This window comes from Megalobrama amblycephala, linkage group LG1 (genome assembly GCF_018812025.1).
Source record: "Megalobrama amblycephala isolate DHTTF-2021 linkage group LG1, ASM1881202v1, whole genome shotgun sequence".
Lineage (NCBI taxonomy): Eukaryota > Metazoa > Chordata > Actinopteri > Cypriniformes > Xenocyprididae > Megalobrama > Megalobrama amblycephala.
This window is the reverse complement of record NC_063044.1, coordinates 5,251,502-5,268,844: the sequence shown is the minus strand read 5'-3', so window position 1 is coordinate 5,268,844 and position 17,343 is coordinate 5,251,502. Positions and strand designations below refer to the sequence as shown.

The following is a 17,343-nucleotide window of genomic DNA, read 5'->3' as shown; positions in this document are numbered from 1 at the left end:
ATCTCACACAGATATTTTCTGCATCATGTTTCAGTTTGCTTGCCTTGATGTCTCTTCAGTTTTTACAGTGTCAGTTTTTGAAGTGAGAGGGTCTCGAGTTCAAAATAATGAATAAAAAACATGTTCCAGTCAACATTATTTGTTAAATTTATTTCTAAAAGAGTTTGAAAACAATAAATTACAAGGACAGTATAAACACATTAAGAGACAACCATTAAAGATTAGTTATTATTCATTAATTACTCACTCTCATGTCATTGCAAACCTGTAGACCTCGTCTAACCACCATGGGCCGCAGGGCCTTTAGTCGTGCTTCTCCTCACCTTTGGAATTCTCTCCCAGTCAACATCCGTGATTCAGACTTGTTATCTCAATTTAAAGTTAAACTTAAGTCCCATTTATTCAGAATAGCTTATCCTTCATGACTATTGTGTGCACTCAAGTCTAGCACTTTTGTTTTTTGTTATTCTTATAGCTGTCATGTTTCTAATTGGTTGCTTTCTTCTTATTTATGGTTTATTGGCATTGTTATTTACTGTTATTATTTTAATATTGTTCTTGTTACTATTTCTTCTTGATGTATGGTGACCTTGAGTGATCTGAAAGGTGCCTAAAATAAAATGTATTATTATTATTATTATTATTATTATTATTATTATTATTAACAGATTCTTTTTAATAATTGTACAGATTGCCCAGTGAAAAGGATAGACAGATAGAGCTAATGTGTCTGCAAGTGCTTTTAAAAAGGAACTGATGAGGGTCAGTCAGATCAGATGTGAAGAAAATGTTGAAAGCTAGTGGTGACATTTTTGAGGCCTCAGACTGTGAAAACTTTTGTTTTGTCTGTATGAAGCCATTTGGTAACTCAAAGCCAAAGGAAGTTTGAGTAAAATGTGTCATGAAGAGTTTCTGGGCCACCAAGCCTGAACTCCAGGGTTAAAAACATTCATTTGGTAAATACACCATATCTTTTAACATTACTTCTACATTGTCTGACTTCAGTCTAAAATAGTGAAGGGCGGTTGATCTGGTATTATTCTGTCATGTGGCATCTTCTGCTCTACAGCCTTTGCTCTGTTTTTTCTACGTCACTCGTCTGGAGAGAAACTTCCTCACCATGCAGTTTGCAGAAGGAAGCCAGAATTTTTTTTTGCAGCTTTGAAAGCATATTTCCTTCCACAATGTAAAATTCTCTCCTACAATCTAAAACATGAACTGAATTGTTTTGTTCAAAAGAAATAATGGTAAATTAAATACAGGACATTTTAAATACTAGCTAGTTTTACACAAATTTAGACAGATTTACAAGCGGATGAGAGATCATGAATGATAAATCGCTTTCTGCAATGAACGTGCATGCGTGTATTTTCAAGTTACAAACACCTGCAAACCTAACATAGGTGAAAGAGTCTGATGTGTACGAACTAAATTGTTGTAGGATGGTCTGGGGACGACGCATTCTGGTGCACTCTGACAAGAAAAAGAAAAAAAGAAAAATTAAATGTGCTTCAAATAAAAAAAAAAAAAAAAAAAAAAAAAAAAACATTCATTCATTTCACAATTGGGTTCAATTTTGTTTCAGAAGCTTGTGATTTGATTACCTTCTGAAGGGAAACAAAATACAAACTTTCTAAACAAATTATATTCTTATTATAGTCTTTTAATTTAACTCAGCTTGTGGGTAGTCCCACACATGTTTGTGGTCATATTTTAGACTTGGTTTTATCATATGGCTTTTTCATAAGTCTGTGATGCTGTTTTCTCTGATCATTTACCTGTTTTATTTGAGATATGTATTACCTGGGCAGTCGTGGCCTAATGGATAGAGAGTCGGACTTGTAACCCAAAGGTCATGGGTTCGAGTCTCAGGTCCGGCAGGGATTGTCGGTGAGGGGAGTGAATGTCCAGCGCTCTCCCCATCCTCAATACCACGACTGAGGTGAGACCCTTGCTCAATGTGAAGAAAGCGATTTATCATTCATGATCTCTCATCCGCTTGTAAATTTGTGTAAAACTAGCTAGTATTTAAAATGTCCTGTATTTAATTTACCATTATTTCTTTTGAACAAAACAATTCAGTTCATGTTTTAGATTGTAGGAGAGAATTTTACAATGTGGAAGGAAATATGCTTTCAAAGCTGTGAAAAAAATTCTGGCTTCCTTCTGCAAACTGCATGGTGAGGAAGTTTCTCTCCAGAAGTTTCTCTCCCCAACTGCTCCCCGGGCGCTGCAGCAATGGCTGCCCACTGCTCCGGGTGTGTGTTCACGGTGTGTGTGTTTACTGCTGTGTGTGTGCGCACTTGGATGGGTTAAAAATTCAGAGTATGGGTCACCATACTTGGCCACATGTCACTTCACTTTCACTTTCACTTACCTGTGATCCCAAAGTGACTGCTCCAACCCGTCACCATCGAACGATTAATTCTTCAACCATTCAATCATTTTCAGAGGCATTTAATGCTATTGACGATGACTATTTTTATTGTCTTAACTGATGATCTGACTTCATTGTTCTCTTCAACTTGTCTTAATATCTTGGATACTGTGGTTCGAGTAAAGCCTAGAACTCAACCATGGCTGAATGCTGCTACTCAAACTGTAAGGCTTGAGTGTAGAAGGGCAGAACGCCGCTGGAAGAAGGATAAATTGCAGATTTCCTTTGATATTTTAAAGGAGAATTTGCTTAAATATCAAAAAACTGTTAGATCTGAGAAATCAAAGTATCTTTCTAGCGTCATCTGTAATAACTCCCATACGCCAGCTGTGCTATTTAGTACTATTAACGTGGTTTTAAACACTCCCCAGGCAACCTGTTTAGAGCCTTCAGCCGAGATGTGTGAGAATTTTTTTGACTTTTTCATTGACAAGATTGAGGCTGTCAGAGCTAATATTTTGCTCCCTTCGACTTCTTCATCCATTTCCACTGAGTGCTCTGCTGTTTTTGATCAGTTTGAGTTGGTGTCTCTTGACTCACTGAAAGAGACCTTTGTTAAAATGAACTCATCCTCATGTGGTATGGATGTTGTTCCTCTCCGTCTTCTTAAAGATTCATTTGAAACCATTGGTCCTAAAATTCTCACAATTATTAATAGCAGCCTGGCTTTGGGAGTTGTCTTTAAGTCTTTTAAACACGCAGCTGTGGAACCAGTAATCAAGAAATCTAATTTGGATCCCTCAGTTTTTGCTCGTTATAGACCTCTCTCAAAACTCCCATTTCTATCCAAACTATTGGAGAAGGTTGTATTTGGACAATTGAATTCATTTTTAGATTTACATGGTATTCATCAGGTGTTTCAGTCTGGTTTTAAAGCACTACACAGTACAGAAACTGCACTGTTGAAGGTTTTTAATGACTTACTACTTGTCACTGACTCTGGTGATGGCGCTGTCTTAATTTTACTAGACCTTTCGGCTGCATTTGATACAGTAGACCATAATATCTTGATTTCATGGCTAGAGCAATGTGTTGTTATTAAGGGTACTGCATTGGATTGGTTTAAATCCTATTTGGCTGAAAGAACTTTTTCAGTTCATCTTGGAGACTATAGCTGTGTCCGAAACCGCTCCCTATCCACTATATAATCCACTATATCGGGCGTCGGCCATTTTGTAGTGGTGTCCGAATTCAGAGTGAACGACTTCATTCCCTACATTCGTTCACTACTTTATACCCACAATTCTCTCTGATTTCGAGTGTATATTCGATGTACACTTGCTGAAGCACTATTTCCCAAAATCCAATGCGGAGAGGGCTGAGAGCGCATGTGAAAGAGCGGAAATGCGAGCGAGTGTAATCCAGAGATTACTTTACAACTTGCTTTAACATTAATTTAATTCTATTTTTTTTTTTTTTACCTTTTAAATTAATCATTACTTGAATAAAACCTACTAAAATATTGGGAGACATTATTACATAGGCCTAGATGAATTTTAGAAATATAGGCTATCATTGTTACTAATGTGTTAATTGTAATTTAGTGGATGATTTATTTTATTGTGCTGTTTGTATTATTGAATATGTTTTCTTTTTTTGTATCTGCAGCACTTTGATTAACACTTGTTGTTTTAAAAACGTGCTTTATAAATAAACTTTGACTTGAGATCAAACTACACCTTTTACCTCTAACTCCTGTTGTAATCTGTCTATACTGACTGTGTCTACCCACCCCTGTCCATCTCCAAACGCACTTGGCTCGTATCTTCCGCTGCTGCGGGTCATCTCATCTCCTGCATTTGTTTTGTCTGTCTGTCATGCGTCTCCTGGCAATGAGGCGCATGTTTCTGTTTGTGTTCGGAAAGGTTTTAAAGTCTGGTAGTGTGTGATCCTCAGTCATGTAGGATGTATCCAGTCATGTATCCTCAGTCATGTAGTGTATGATGCCCAGCTTTTCTCTGTAAATATTTACAAAGTCTGCAAGTGTATTCCAGCCTTATGTGGGACACTCCGAATGCGACCTTTGAATGCGTCCTCCTTTCCCAGGAATTCGGAGGATGCATGAGGTGTATCCTTCGCTGCTGCAGATAGCCCACAACTCTTTGCGTCACTGTTAACAACCATCATTTATTTGAAAATTTTTAAAAATGGCGGCGTCTGCAGATGTACAGTACAGCTAAGATGTGATGTTTAAGTAGTTTCAAGCTTGTTTTTGTTTTAAACTTTGTTCTTAATATCCTAGCTCCTCCTTTGTCTCTGCAACAGATATCTACATACACCACAGCTCCTCAAGCATTAACCAAAATAAAACAAGTGAATACATTTTCTTTTCAAATTTATAAATAATTTTCATTCATTTAACTGTTGTGAGAGCGCAACGACGCTGCCGTGAATGTGTTGGCATAGCAATGTGATATTTCCTGTTTCCTTTCCTGTCCGTGTGTCCCACGAAGGACGTCTCCTTTAATTCTGGTTAAGGACACTCTGGAGGTCCTCTGGAGCATGCAGCCTTCGGAATTAAACTAAATGAGCTAGTTTTGTTATACAGCTTTGTTGTTGTTGACGACAGCAGGCCCGGATTGGCGAATTCCCGGTGTTCTCAAAATTGAAGATATTTTTGAAAAACACAATTAATTACAAGGTACAGTGCACTATTGCAGACTTATAAACTGAGATTTTAATTACATTATTTTCATGAATTAAAGTGGGCCGGTCTAAAGCATGAAACTCCAGGACTGAAAATGAGTCCCACTCCGGCCCTGGACAACAGTCATTATCAGAAAATATCAAACCTCGGAATGTTTAAGTCAATAGAAAACTGTACGGAGAAAAAGAAGAAAAAGTGGGAGAAAAAATGTTGGTCCTCGTCACAATCGAAGTTGCCCATCCCTGCTCTAGACCAATCAGGAAATCATAACAGTATGAATATTAAACTGTTCACAAGTACAATCTTCACACTCTTATTGTCAGAGGCCTGATAATATAAATAGAGTTGAGCTCATAGTTGTGGTTTGGTTTGTTCTCTTTCAGCTCAGTGGCATTAACCAGTGTGGAGGAACAGCAGTCCTTCACCAGTTTCTGCTTCTTCACTTATCAATAAAGCTAATACCATCATTACAATAAATATCCATTAAGGTATTGTTTCCTTTTCCTTGTTTATTAAACACACAAACTTATTTCTTCTCATAATGGCAAACTGATGCTGTTCAGTTTGATACTGAATGAGTCCTGACAACATTTCAGCGTAAACATGTGTGACATTTTCTGAAAACATGTTACAAGATGATCAACAACATTATCAGAAGGTTTTCTGTAACACACGAGGTTCATTTGTATGTCTTTAATCTGTCATTATGTTCCTAAAGATCAGACTGTAGGTATCAGGAAGTCTTGAGGCTTTAACTCAGTCTGTGTCTTTAACCGTCTGTCATTATTCAGTCAGTATGGAGCTCAGTCCACTTCCTCTTGTGCTCTGTGAGTATTATTTCCTCCGCATGTGTTTCATGTCCATTGCTCTTATATTATGAATAGGATCGAGTGATTTCGTGTTTTGGGAATTTCTTTTCATGCTGCTCTCAGTGTTTCAGATCCAGATCTAGTTGTGAAAGACGAGCTTGAGAGTTTAAGTGTGCAGTTAGAGCTGTTTGTGAAAGAGAAATGAACTCTTTGGGGCGGTTTCCCGGACAGGGTTTAATTTAAGCCAGGATAGGCCTTAATCTGAATAGTTAATCGTGTCTTAAAAAATGGCTTTCTGAAACACAGATTAAGTACAGATTACTAAAACCTGGACTATGGAGTCCTGAATTAAAATAAACCAGATTAATTTAAAACCAGCTGTGCTAATCTGAATTAGCATGAGAGAGGTTGCCTAGAAAACATGGAATGAACCAAGAAAAGCTTAAAATTGCATGGAACTGAGAAGCAAATCCAAGGAAAATAATGTCACCAGAAGAAGACTGCAATAATAATAATAATAATAATAATAACAAAACTTTACTAAACAAGAGACAGTTCTTTTAAAGAAAAATACATCAACTGTAGGGGGAAAAAGTGAAATGCCTGGAAATCTGTTTGTAATGAATTCTATTTAAATAGAGGAATATATATATATATATATATATATATATATATATATATATATATATATATATATATATATATTATATATATAAATATATATATATATATATATATTATATATATAATAATCCTATGATTATTAATGCTTTTGTTTTGTCCTTTACATAACAAACTAAACATAACTATTTACACATGTGATAATCGGTGTCGGCAGTCTAAACGGTTTGGTTTGATAGAAATTGATTTGGTAGAAATGGGCTAGTTTGATCCAAAGCACTACTAAAGTGGTTGCTTCATTATATAAAATAGACAGTTCTTGTTAGCAGGTCCTCAACCCAAGCGAAAGCTACACTTCACCACAATGATAATCTCCAAAAAACACAAACATAACAAAAACTTTTACATAATAGAGCATTAAACAGTAAGAAGTCTCTCCATATTCTCATCTTTCTAAAAAAATGCATAAAATTACACTTTTTCAACATTTAATCTCCCACTTCAGCCTGGTGCAAAGCATGATGGGAAGAGAAAGTCCTGTTTAATTGGGTTACTTGACTGAAACCTTATTTCAAAATGAATACTTGAAATGGTTACTAGAACTCACTTGAAGTCAATTTAACATGAAGCAATCACATTTGAGCCAGAAACAATGTTTTTAAATCAAATATATAGAGTGTGTGTGTGTGTGTGTGTGTGTGAGAGTGTGTGTGTGTGTGTGTGTGTGAGAGTGTGTGTGTGTGTGAGAGTGAGAGAGAGAGTGTGTGTGTATATATATATATATATATATATATATATATATATATATAAATAAATAACACACACATGTGTTTTTTTTGAGACACAACATTAATCTGAAGTTAAACCTGGTAGGTTTAATTTAAGCCTCAGTTTAGTCCTGGAGTAGCTCTAATCTTCCTACAGGAAATCAGCTTATTAAACTCTGGACTAGACTAAGTCTAGGACTATTTTAAACCATGACAGAGAAAGCAGATTTCTGTTAATCTGGTTTAAAAGGCCATTTTATTCCTGGAACTTTGAGAATAAGATCCTACAGAAATAAAGAATCAGGATAACCAATGGATGATCTTTCCTTGAGACATTTAATCTTTCATGAGATTTTTACTTTGTGTTTTCAGTGCTGATTTCAAACATCCACTCTGGACACACTGAAGGTGAGTGAATTTGATTCATAAACTTCATCACAAATGGGTGATTGTGTTACAAACCAGGAGCCGGATTCAGGAAACACTTTGTTATCTGATACTGTGTGTCGCTTTGACTGCTGGTGTAGATGAAGGTGGTGTGAAACTCTGCTTTGAGCTCAGAGCTTCTAACCTAAAGGATGAGGGTTTGAATGAACCCGTCATGCACTGCTCTGAGACACAAAGGCTGAGGATCCAAACACAGTATTTATTAGAAGGGTAATCCACAAACATAATTCACAAAACAGAAAAAAGTTAATAAACAGTCCAAACAGATATCAGGACAGAAACTCAGGCAGACCAAGAGACAGAGAAACAGGGCAAATCCAGAGAACGAATGTGGCGGGGCGGTGTAATTTTGAGACACAAGCCCAAGGTTTTGTTCACTAATAATAAAGTCCGACTACGCCACCCTAAGGATTAACCCCAGGGAAAATACTCAAACCACCCAAATTGGGGAATATAGCACACAGGTTCGGTTCCCTCAAAATGAGGCCAGAGACATGAGTATTTAAAAAAAAAAAAAAAAAAAAAAAAAAAAACACATACAAAATGTTTATTAATACAAAAGTTAATTAAAATACAAAACAATGAATCACAAAAAAAAATAACAAAAAAACAAAACCCCACTTCAAACACAAATTACAAAAAGAGAAAAATATCAAACAAAACCAACTTGAGGTAGTATGTATTTGTATATGTGTATGTATATGTAAAACAAAAACAGTAATACCAGCAGGGGCTGAGGCTCCCAACGGCTGGGATCAATGTAGAGTTTGGTTTCACAAGAGCACACTTCCACACGCACACACACCCGTGCACTCTAATCACACTATCAAACACTCAAGGTGTACACCGCACACGATGAAGGAGAACCACCACCACAAGGAGGAAGATCAAACCACCCGTGGGACCCCGCCTCCTGCAATAAATCAAAAAGAAAATAAATAACTTTGAAAATAAACTGGACAGAAAATAAACTGGACAGAAAATAAACTGGACAGAAAATAAACTGGACAGAAAATAAACTGGACAGAAATAAACTGGACAGAAAATAAACTGGACAGAAAATAAACTGGACAGAAAATAAACTGGACAGAAAATAAACTGGACAGAAAATAAACTGGACAGAAAATAAACTGGACAGAAAATAAACTGGACAGAAAATAAACTGGACAGAAAATAAACTGGACAGAAATGGCAATATGAACATCAATGCAGCAACTCCTCACATAAGTGGTATCAACAAACAAAAGTGAGGAGAAGCAACAATGTAACCAAAAAATCAGATAGTTAATCACCTGAAATTGTTACAAACACCAACTTCTATACAGTAAAATCACCACACGATTTGAATTGCATTCATAGGTTAAACATGCACATGTCGACAGATTATAGTTTCACAAAAAAAAAAAAAAAAAAAAAAAAAGAAAGATCAAAGCAATACAATCAAACAAATATCCACAAACTTAAAGAAAAAAAAAAAAAAAGAAAAAGGTTAAATGATTTAACCATGGTAACTAATAATGAAATAAACCAAAACATGAAGCAGGGCACTAGAAAGGCACGTAATAGAATCAAACCAGCAGTCCCCTTTAATAAACGTTGATGACTTCGTCGGCGCGGCTGTATGGACAGCCGCTCTTTTAACAGCGCGAAGACAGCAGCAAGAGCTCACGGCAGCAAACAAATCACAGCATAGAACGAGAGGGAGAATCCATCAGGATATCACGCCGAACAAAATGCTTCATAGGCACGGGCTTGTCACAGTCATACCCACCGCTACCATCATGGGGTACAAGAAGTCATATATACTGAATTAAGCAAGAAAAGATGTTAAATATACTATACTCACTTTATACTAACCACGCAACGAGCTATTAACATTGCATACCTGAGAGGCAAACAGTCATCAAACCCACTAAGCAGCACAAAAAGGAAAGCAGCACCGGACCATAAAACTGCACTCTAAATAAACACAGTTTTAGATTATGCACGCCAACAATTTCTAAGTCACCGTATTAAAACACAGCACACTTACCCACAGCCACCGTCAACACAGCCAAAGGGGGAAAACGGACGTGACGCATCCCAGGTAACAGCCAATCGGCCTTTAAATAGGAGGTACTATTCACTGATAGGCAAACACTGCTGTCAATAACCTAATCCTGTTACACAGGCAAAGGGTCAAATCCAGGGAAACAGATAAACAATGTTGCGCTCAGAAATGCAGTGATGACACGCACAAGACTTCACAGAGAATGACTGAGAAAACCAGGATTATATACACAGAGTTAACAAGATTAATGAGACACAGCTGAATGTAACGGCTGTTTTGGGAAATGTAGTCCATGATAGGCAATGGTCTGGGGTGGAGTGACCTCTGGTGGCTATCAAGGGTGCACTAATAATTTACCAGAGAGAGAATGAGATCTGCTGAAAAACTTTCACATCTCATGCTTCACTGACTTTATATTTACAGATCCTCCCAAAACATCTCTGACTGTTGAGCCACAGAGTTCAGTGTTCACTGGAGACTCAGTTACTCTCAGATGTGACATATATAATGATGGAGTCACTAGCTGGAGGTACTACTGGTATAAAAAAGGTTCAACCAGAGTTTTCACTGAACTACAGGAACTCACATTCAGGCCTGTTTCTGAGTCTAACGCTGGTAAATACTTCTGTTATGGATCAGAGAAAGGAGGATCACGCAGATCACACTACAGTAATGAAGTTACACTGACAGTATCAGGTGAGTTTGATCATCTCTTCATAAACACACACAAGTTTATCATGTTATTAATAAGTGATTTCTTTTCAGAGCAGTTTTAAGTGTTTCTCCACAGAAGTGGTTGATTTTGACAGAAGATTTGCTTATAACTTTGAACTTTAACTTTAAAGGCACAATATGTAAGATTTTTAGATTAAAATATCCTAAAACCACTAAAACAATGTTATATATTTTGTTGACTTGTGTACTTACATTATCCCAAACGTTTCCAACAATGTTTGAATCCAGACAAATGAGCAGTTTTATCCAGGACACGGACCGTATCATTGTGTCGCCTGTCAATGAAATCATATCATAGACACTGAATGAACATCTACAGAGAGCAACACTTCACTTTATCTTCATTTAGTGTTTTATAAGTAACTCTTCATACAATAAAAACAGCACATTTTATTATTTGTATTTATTATATTATTTATCACATTATATTTATTGTTTGTTGTTGTACAGAAAGACCAAAAGCCAAAGTGTCCATTAAACCTGATCAACATGGAGGAGACTCAGTTACTCTCAGATGTGACATTTATGCTGAAGGAGTCACTAGCTGGAGGTACTACTGGTTTAAAGGAGGTTTATTCATGGTTTCCACTGAACTACAGGAACTCACATTCAGGTCTGTTTCTGATGCTGGTAAATACTCCTGTTATGGATCAGAGAAAGGAGGATCACGCAGATCACACAGCAGTAATGAAGTTACACTGACAGTATCAGGTGAGTTTTATCATCTCTTCATAAACACACACAAGTTTATCATGTTATTAATGAGTGATTTCTCAATGTCAGATCCCAGAGCAGTTTTAAGTGTTTCTCCTCAGAAGTGGTTGACTGAAGGAGATCCAGTGACTCTGATCTGTGAGGTTAAAGGCTCCTCTACAGGCTGGACATTCAGCTGGTTCACTGTAACTAAAGTCTCATCAGGTCAGTTATAATGTGCTTCATCAGGATTAACTGCTTTATTGAAGTGAAATATATAATTTAATACCCAATCCTCCATTACAGTCACTCCTCTGTAACAACATAAGAGCCATTGATCAAACCCTGATTAAAACAACCTGAACATATTGAGTTTATTCAGGTTCAAGTTTTGATACAAATGTAATTTATAAGGGCCAGATCCAATAGAAGTTGTTCCTTAAATTGTTAACTTCACATTATCTTATTTTACAGTCGTCAAAGATCATTATAAGCTGCTCTCAGACAGCAGCAGAGGATCTGGAGGAAAATACACTGTCAGTTCTGCTGCTGTAAATCACACTGGAGTTTATGTGTGTAAAGCAGAGAGAGAAGAAACATCCTATAAAACATGGTACAGCAACAAACAACTACTGTGGGTCACTGGTGAGTTCAAACAGAACTTAAACGATGGGTTTGTCTTTAATAAAGGAAGTTAAATATGTAATATTTATAAATTATAGCTGTAATTGTGTTGTCAGGTGTTTCTCCTCGAGTCTCTCTGATCATCAGTCCCAGCAGATCACAACACTTCACATATGACTCTCTCTCTCTGAGCTGTGAGGACCAGAGTAACTCTGATGGATGGACAGTCAGAAGATACACAGACTTTTGGGGGCGGCTGGAAGATTGTCCATCATTATGGGGATCACAAACAGGATCTACATGTAAAATCAGATCCACCATGCCATCACACACTGGAGTGTACTGGTGTCAGTCTGAATCTGGAGAGAAATCTCCTCCTGTTAATATCACTGTACACTGTGAGTCTGTGTTTCTGTATTTGTTCATTTCACTGACAGTTTACAGTCAATGCATGAAGAAAGTTAACAAGAGCAGGAAGCATTAGATACAGTCGTGACTTTGGCCATAAAACCAGCCAGACCATCATAGACTAAATACACTAAAACACTCAGAAACCAGTGGGCAGTGGAGAATATAAACATCTATTTTTATTTTGTCTTGTTTTTATTATGTTACTGTTTTGTTCATGTTGCATGTTTCCTGTGTTTCTGTAGTTGGTGTGATTCTGGAGAGTCCTGTTCATCCTGTGACTGAAAGAGATACTCTGACTCTACACTGTTTAGATCAGTTTTCAACCCCATCAATCCTCAGAGCTGATTTCTATAAAGATGAATCACTCATCCAGAGTCAAACTACAGAGATGATCATCTCTACTGTCTCAAAGTCACATGAGGGTTTCTACTACTGCAAACACCCAGAGAAGAAGAGAGAGTCACCCAAGAGCTGGATCTCAGTCAGAGGTGAGAGTATATAAACACTATTGAAATGTTCCTGCACAATTTACAGCACTAATCTAAATGTAAAAATACATGTATCTCTGTATCCCCAGCCTCAAGATCTGATGGTCTCAAACAAGCTGTGATAATTGGAGTGACTGCAGGACTGACTGTTGTATTTTTGATCATTGTCTTCTTTGTCCTGCTGTGGCGCTACAGAAACAACAAAGGTTCATCATCTGATATTCATGTTTCTAAACCTTGTGAGCTTCAATTTTACATCAGTCTAAGCTGGTTTTCTGGTCTCCCAACCTGGTAAAGCTGATGTTTGCTGGTTGTAAAGGGTTTTTGGGCAGTTTTCAGCCTTCAGGATGGAAGACCATCTTAAATTGGGCTTCTTATTTCAATTCTGAAAATTATTAATGAAAATCTTTGTCATCTATATTGAAAACATTGAAACTCATCGAAGTGAGTCCTCCATCTTGTCCAGTAGTTATTTGATATACAAAGTTATTGCATATGTAAATCTCTCCAAATTATTCATTTATCAGTTTCTTTTTCTGTCTTTGAAGACAGCAGGCAGTGAGGCAGAGTAATGTTTTGGAACTAAACCATAATAAATAAATAAATAAAAAACATCACTAAACACTTTGTCATTCTCAAACATGTATACATGACAGAGATTTTCCTCAAAACATTTACGTTGTACATAAACATTTTGTGTTTGACTAGGTGGAAGATCTGAGTCTCCCTCTGCTGTCGGTCAACAGCAGAACATCAATCAGAAATCAGAGCAGAACCAGAGTGAAGCCGGATACAAGACACTGCTGTCTGGTCAGACTTTATTCATTACCCATTAATAAAGACCCATAAATCTTTACAAGCTGAGATAAAATACATTTAGGAATAACTTTTAACTGACAGGACAGATCTCTCAAATAAATAATGTTTCACTCTAAAGTTTAACATGATATTTGTGTCATTGACATTCATACAGGTGCATCTCAAATTAGAATGTCGTGGAAAACTTCATTCATTTCAGTAAATCAACTCAAATTGTGGAACTCGTATATTAAATAAATTAAATGCACACAGACTGAAGTACTTTAAGTCTTTGGTTCTTTTAATATGATGATTTTGGCTCACATTTAACAAAACCCCGCCAATTCACTATTTCAATCAATTAGAATACTTCATAAGATCAATTAAAAAAAGGATATTTTAAACAGAAATGTCAGGCTTCTGAAAAGTATGTTCATTTCTATGCACTCAGTACTTGGTTGGGCCTCCTTTTGCATGAATTACTGCATCAATGCGGCGTGGCATGGAGGCGATCAGTCTGTGGCACCGCTCAGGTGTGATGAAGACCAGGATGCTTTGATAGCGGCCTTCAGCTCATCTGCATTGTTGGCTCTGGTGTCTCTCATCTTCCTCTTGACAATATCCCACATATTCTCTAGTTCTCTAGGCGAGTTTGATAGCCAGTCAAGCACAGTAACACCGTGGTCATTGAACCAGCTTTAGGTACTTTTGGCAGTGTGGGCAGGTGCCAAATCCTGCTGGAAAATGAAATCAGCATCTCCATAAAGCTTGTCAGCAGAAGGAAGCATGAAGTGCTCTAAAATTTCCTGGTAGATGGCTGCGTTGACTTTGCACTTCAGAAAACACAGTGGACCAACACCAGCAGATGACATGGCAGCCCAAACCATCACTGACTGTGGAAACTTCACACTGGACTTTCTGTGCCTCTCCACTCTTCCTCCACACTCTGGGACTTTGATTTCCAAATGAAACGCAAAATTTACTTTCATCTGAAAAGAGGACTTTGGACCACTGAGCAACAGTCCAGTTCTTTTTCTCCTTAGAGACGAGCTTCTGACGTTGTCTTTGGTTCAGAAGTGGCTTGGTACGTGGAATGTGACAGTTGTAGCTCATTTCCTGAAGACGTCTGTGTGTGGTGGCTCTTGATGCACTGACTCCAGCTTCAGTCCACTCCTTTTGAAGCTCTCCTAAGTTCTTCAATCGGCTTTGCATGACAATCTTCTCAAGCCTGCGGTCATTCCTTTCACTTGTACACCTTTTCCTACCACACTTTTTCCTTCAACTTTCCGTCAACTTTCCATGAATATGCTTTGGCACAGCACTCTGCAAACAGCCAGCTCTTTCAGCAATGACCCTGTGTGGCTTACCCTCATTGTAGAGGGTCTTGATAGTCTTCTGGAAAACCGTCAAGTCAGCAGACTTCTCCATGACTGCTGTTGGGATTACTGACCTAAACCCAGTATATACCCTGAGAATGGTAATTTAATAGAACGTGAAATTAAATATTTTAATCATTTGAGATACTGATTTTGTATTTATTTTGATGAGCAGCAAGCTGTAAACATCAACATGAAAACAAAAAAGTCTGGAAATATTTTTCTTTATGTCTAATAAATTTAGAATGTATATAAATACTTATATATACTTTTTGAATTAAATTACAGAAAAAAAAAAAAAAATGATCATGATATTCTAATTTATTGAGATGCACCTTCAGCTTGTTATTTGGTTTTATCAAAAACTGCATAGCAAAATATATTTTATTTACTTTAGAATATTAATAGCACATTAAATATTATATTTAGGGCTTTATTTTTATGTTTATGTCAACATAACATCAATATTTTTCAGTGGAATTGAATTAATAAGATGCATGACAAATCTTTGAAAAATGTATATATTATTGGAAATTAATTAATGTATTAATTTATTACAGGAACTGCACATGTTTATGACACAGTTGATGTAACTAATAATAAAGACAGAAGCACAGGTAACGAATTATGTCATTTAAAGTATTTTATGTCATTATAATGAGTTCAGTAGTTCTTCTCTAAAGAAACTGGAAATCAAATCCATTGTTTTTTGTATCACTGTGATTTTTGCAAAGGAAATCAAGTTAAATCAAGTGTCTTATTTCTTTCTGTTGTTCATTGTAGACGCTGTAAGTGGACCGACTGAGATCACATATGCTGAGATTGAAATGAAATCTACAAACAAACAGAAGAAAAAGAAAGAAAAGAAAGGTAAACCGCTACAAAAGTCTCTGCTCTCTTTTAGCATGTTTATTATATTATAATGTTATATTTCACAACACTGTTGGACGTACAGTAAGCACTAAAGATATGAACTGTTTTCATCTTCTAGTCAAAAACACTGAGAGTTGTGACGGCCTGTACTCTGAACTGAAGCTGGAAACAGATCAAGGTGAGCGTCAAACTAAAAACATCATTCACAATTCACAAGAAACCACTGAAAACTTCATCTTCATGCATTATTGAGAATCTAAGAATTACATGAAATGCTGCATAAGAATTATAAATGTGCATTTTGAATTCATTCATATATTTTCAGGTGCTGGATCTAGTGGTGTGACGTATGCTGAGGTTAAAAAAACATACCCAGAGTAGAAACTTCAATCCCAGGATACTGATGAGTTTACAGCAGGTTGAGAAGTGAATGACCAGGATCATCAAGGCAATAGATTTACCAGAACTTACTGTAATATTAGCAATCCTAAATGTGCTTCAGAGACAGTGCTGGTTAATGTTTGCATTAATGTTAATGTTTGCATCATTTCTAATAAAAGCAATGAGCTTTTATTAGAAATGATCAGCTTTTGTTATTCATTAGAAAAAGCCATTATTGTTTCTGCACAGTGTGTATTTATGTTGGTTAATAACAGCAGCAGTTTATCATTTGACAACTGAGTGAACAGAATATTCAGTGAAAGGATATTTCTTTTCTGACTGATGATTAAGTGACCAAGTTTCATTTTTTATTTTTTCATTTCTGTCTTCTTGGTTTTAAATGTATTTGCATAGGTTCCCATGGACATGAAAATATAACAGAATGTTAAAACTGATTCTGGAAAAGTTGTCTTTGAATGTAAATGTGTGTAGTGAAACTATATTTTTTCTAGCTATGCTCAACATATTTCAGCTTGTTTGTTTGTTTGTTTGTTTGTTTGTTTGTTTATAAAGTTTTGAGTGTATTATAAATTTGCTCTCGGTTTTATATACACTGCCATTCAATAGTTTTGGGTCAGTAAGATTTTTTCTTTTCTTTTTTTTAAAGAAATTAATACTTTTTACTCAGCAAGGACACATCAAATGGGACATTTGTACAAAATATTTCTATTTCAAATAAAGTGTACTTTTATTTCTGTTTCTCAAATAAATCCTGAAAAAATGTGTCAGGGTTTTCTCAAAAAATATTAAGCAGCAAAACATTGATGATAAGAAGAAATGTTTTTAAAATCATAGTATTAAAATGATTTCTGAAGGATCATGTGACACTGAAGATACCAAAAGACTTGATGGTGGTTTCGATAAAAATATATATTAAAATAGCAGTGTCACATGATCCTTCAGAAATCATTGGAATATGCTGAAAATTTGCCATCACAGGAATAAATTACATTTTAAAATATATTAAAATAGGAAGCGGTAATTTTAAATAGTTATAATATTTCAAATTACAGCTATTAGGTGTCTTGGCAAAAGGGGAGATTGAAACTTTGTTTATCGGTTTGAAGTGCCTTGCAGGTTGCTAGACAGCGGTCTTGTCCTGTGAGGTTTAGATCCACTGTGACGG

General features: G+C 36.3%; 1 protein-coding gene and 1 long non-coding RNA gene across 2 annotated transcripts; one reads left to right on the top strand and one right to left on the bottom strand.

The window, feature by feature from the left end:
- The first annotated feature begins 5,731 nt into the window (after positions 1 to 5,731).
- LOC125260028 (Fc receptor-like protein 5) lies at positions 5,732 to 16,299 on the top strand. Its single transcript, XM_048178183.1, has 14 exons — positions 5,732 to 5,911; positions 7,654 to 7,689; positions 10,202 to 10,474; positions 10,964 to 11,224; positions 11,297 to 11,431; positions 11,681 to 11,851; positions 11,947 to 12,228; positions 12,484 to 12,729; positions 12,819 to 12,935; positions 13,438 to 13,539; positions 15,464 to 15,520; positions 15,687 to 15,773; positions 15,895 to 15,954; positions 16,102 to 16,299. Exons 1-14 carry the CDS (start codon positions 5,881 to 5,883, stop codon positions 16,155 to 16,157), a joined length of 1,914 nt encoding a protein of 637 aa, XP_048034140.1. The 5' UTR covers positions 5,732 to 5,880; the 3' UTR covers positions 16,158 to 16,299.
- On the bottom strand, positions 8,799 to 9,786 carry LOC125260092. Its single transcript, XR_007182974.1, has 3 exons — positions 9,761 to 9,786; positions 9,614 to 9,687; positions 8,799 to 9,533 (listed from the first exon to the last, which is right to left on the bottom strand). It is a non-coding gene; the product is annotated as an uncharacterized LOC125260092 (long non-coding RNA).
- Positions 16,300 to 17,343: the final 1,044 nt, after the last annotated feature.

Coding starts and splice junctions, on each gene's coding strand:
- LOC125260028 (XM_048178183.1), top strand. CDS start 5,881: ATGGAGCTCAGTCCACTTCCTCTTGTGCTCT. Junction 10,475..10,963: donor AGTTACACTGACAGTATCAG/GTGAGTTTGATC, acceptor GTTGTTGTACAG/AAAGACCAAAAGCCAAAGTG. Junction 11,432..11,680: donor TGTAACTAAAGTCTCATCAG/GTCAGTTATAAT, acceptor CTTATTTTACAG/TCGTCAAAGATCATTATAAG.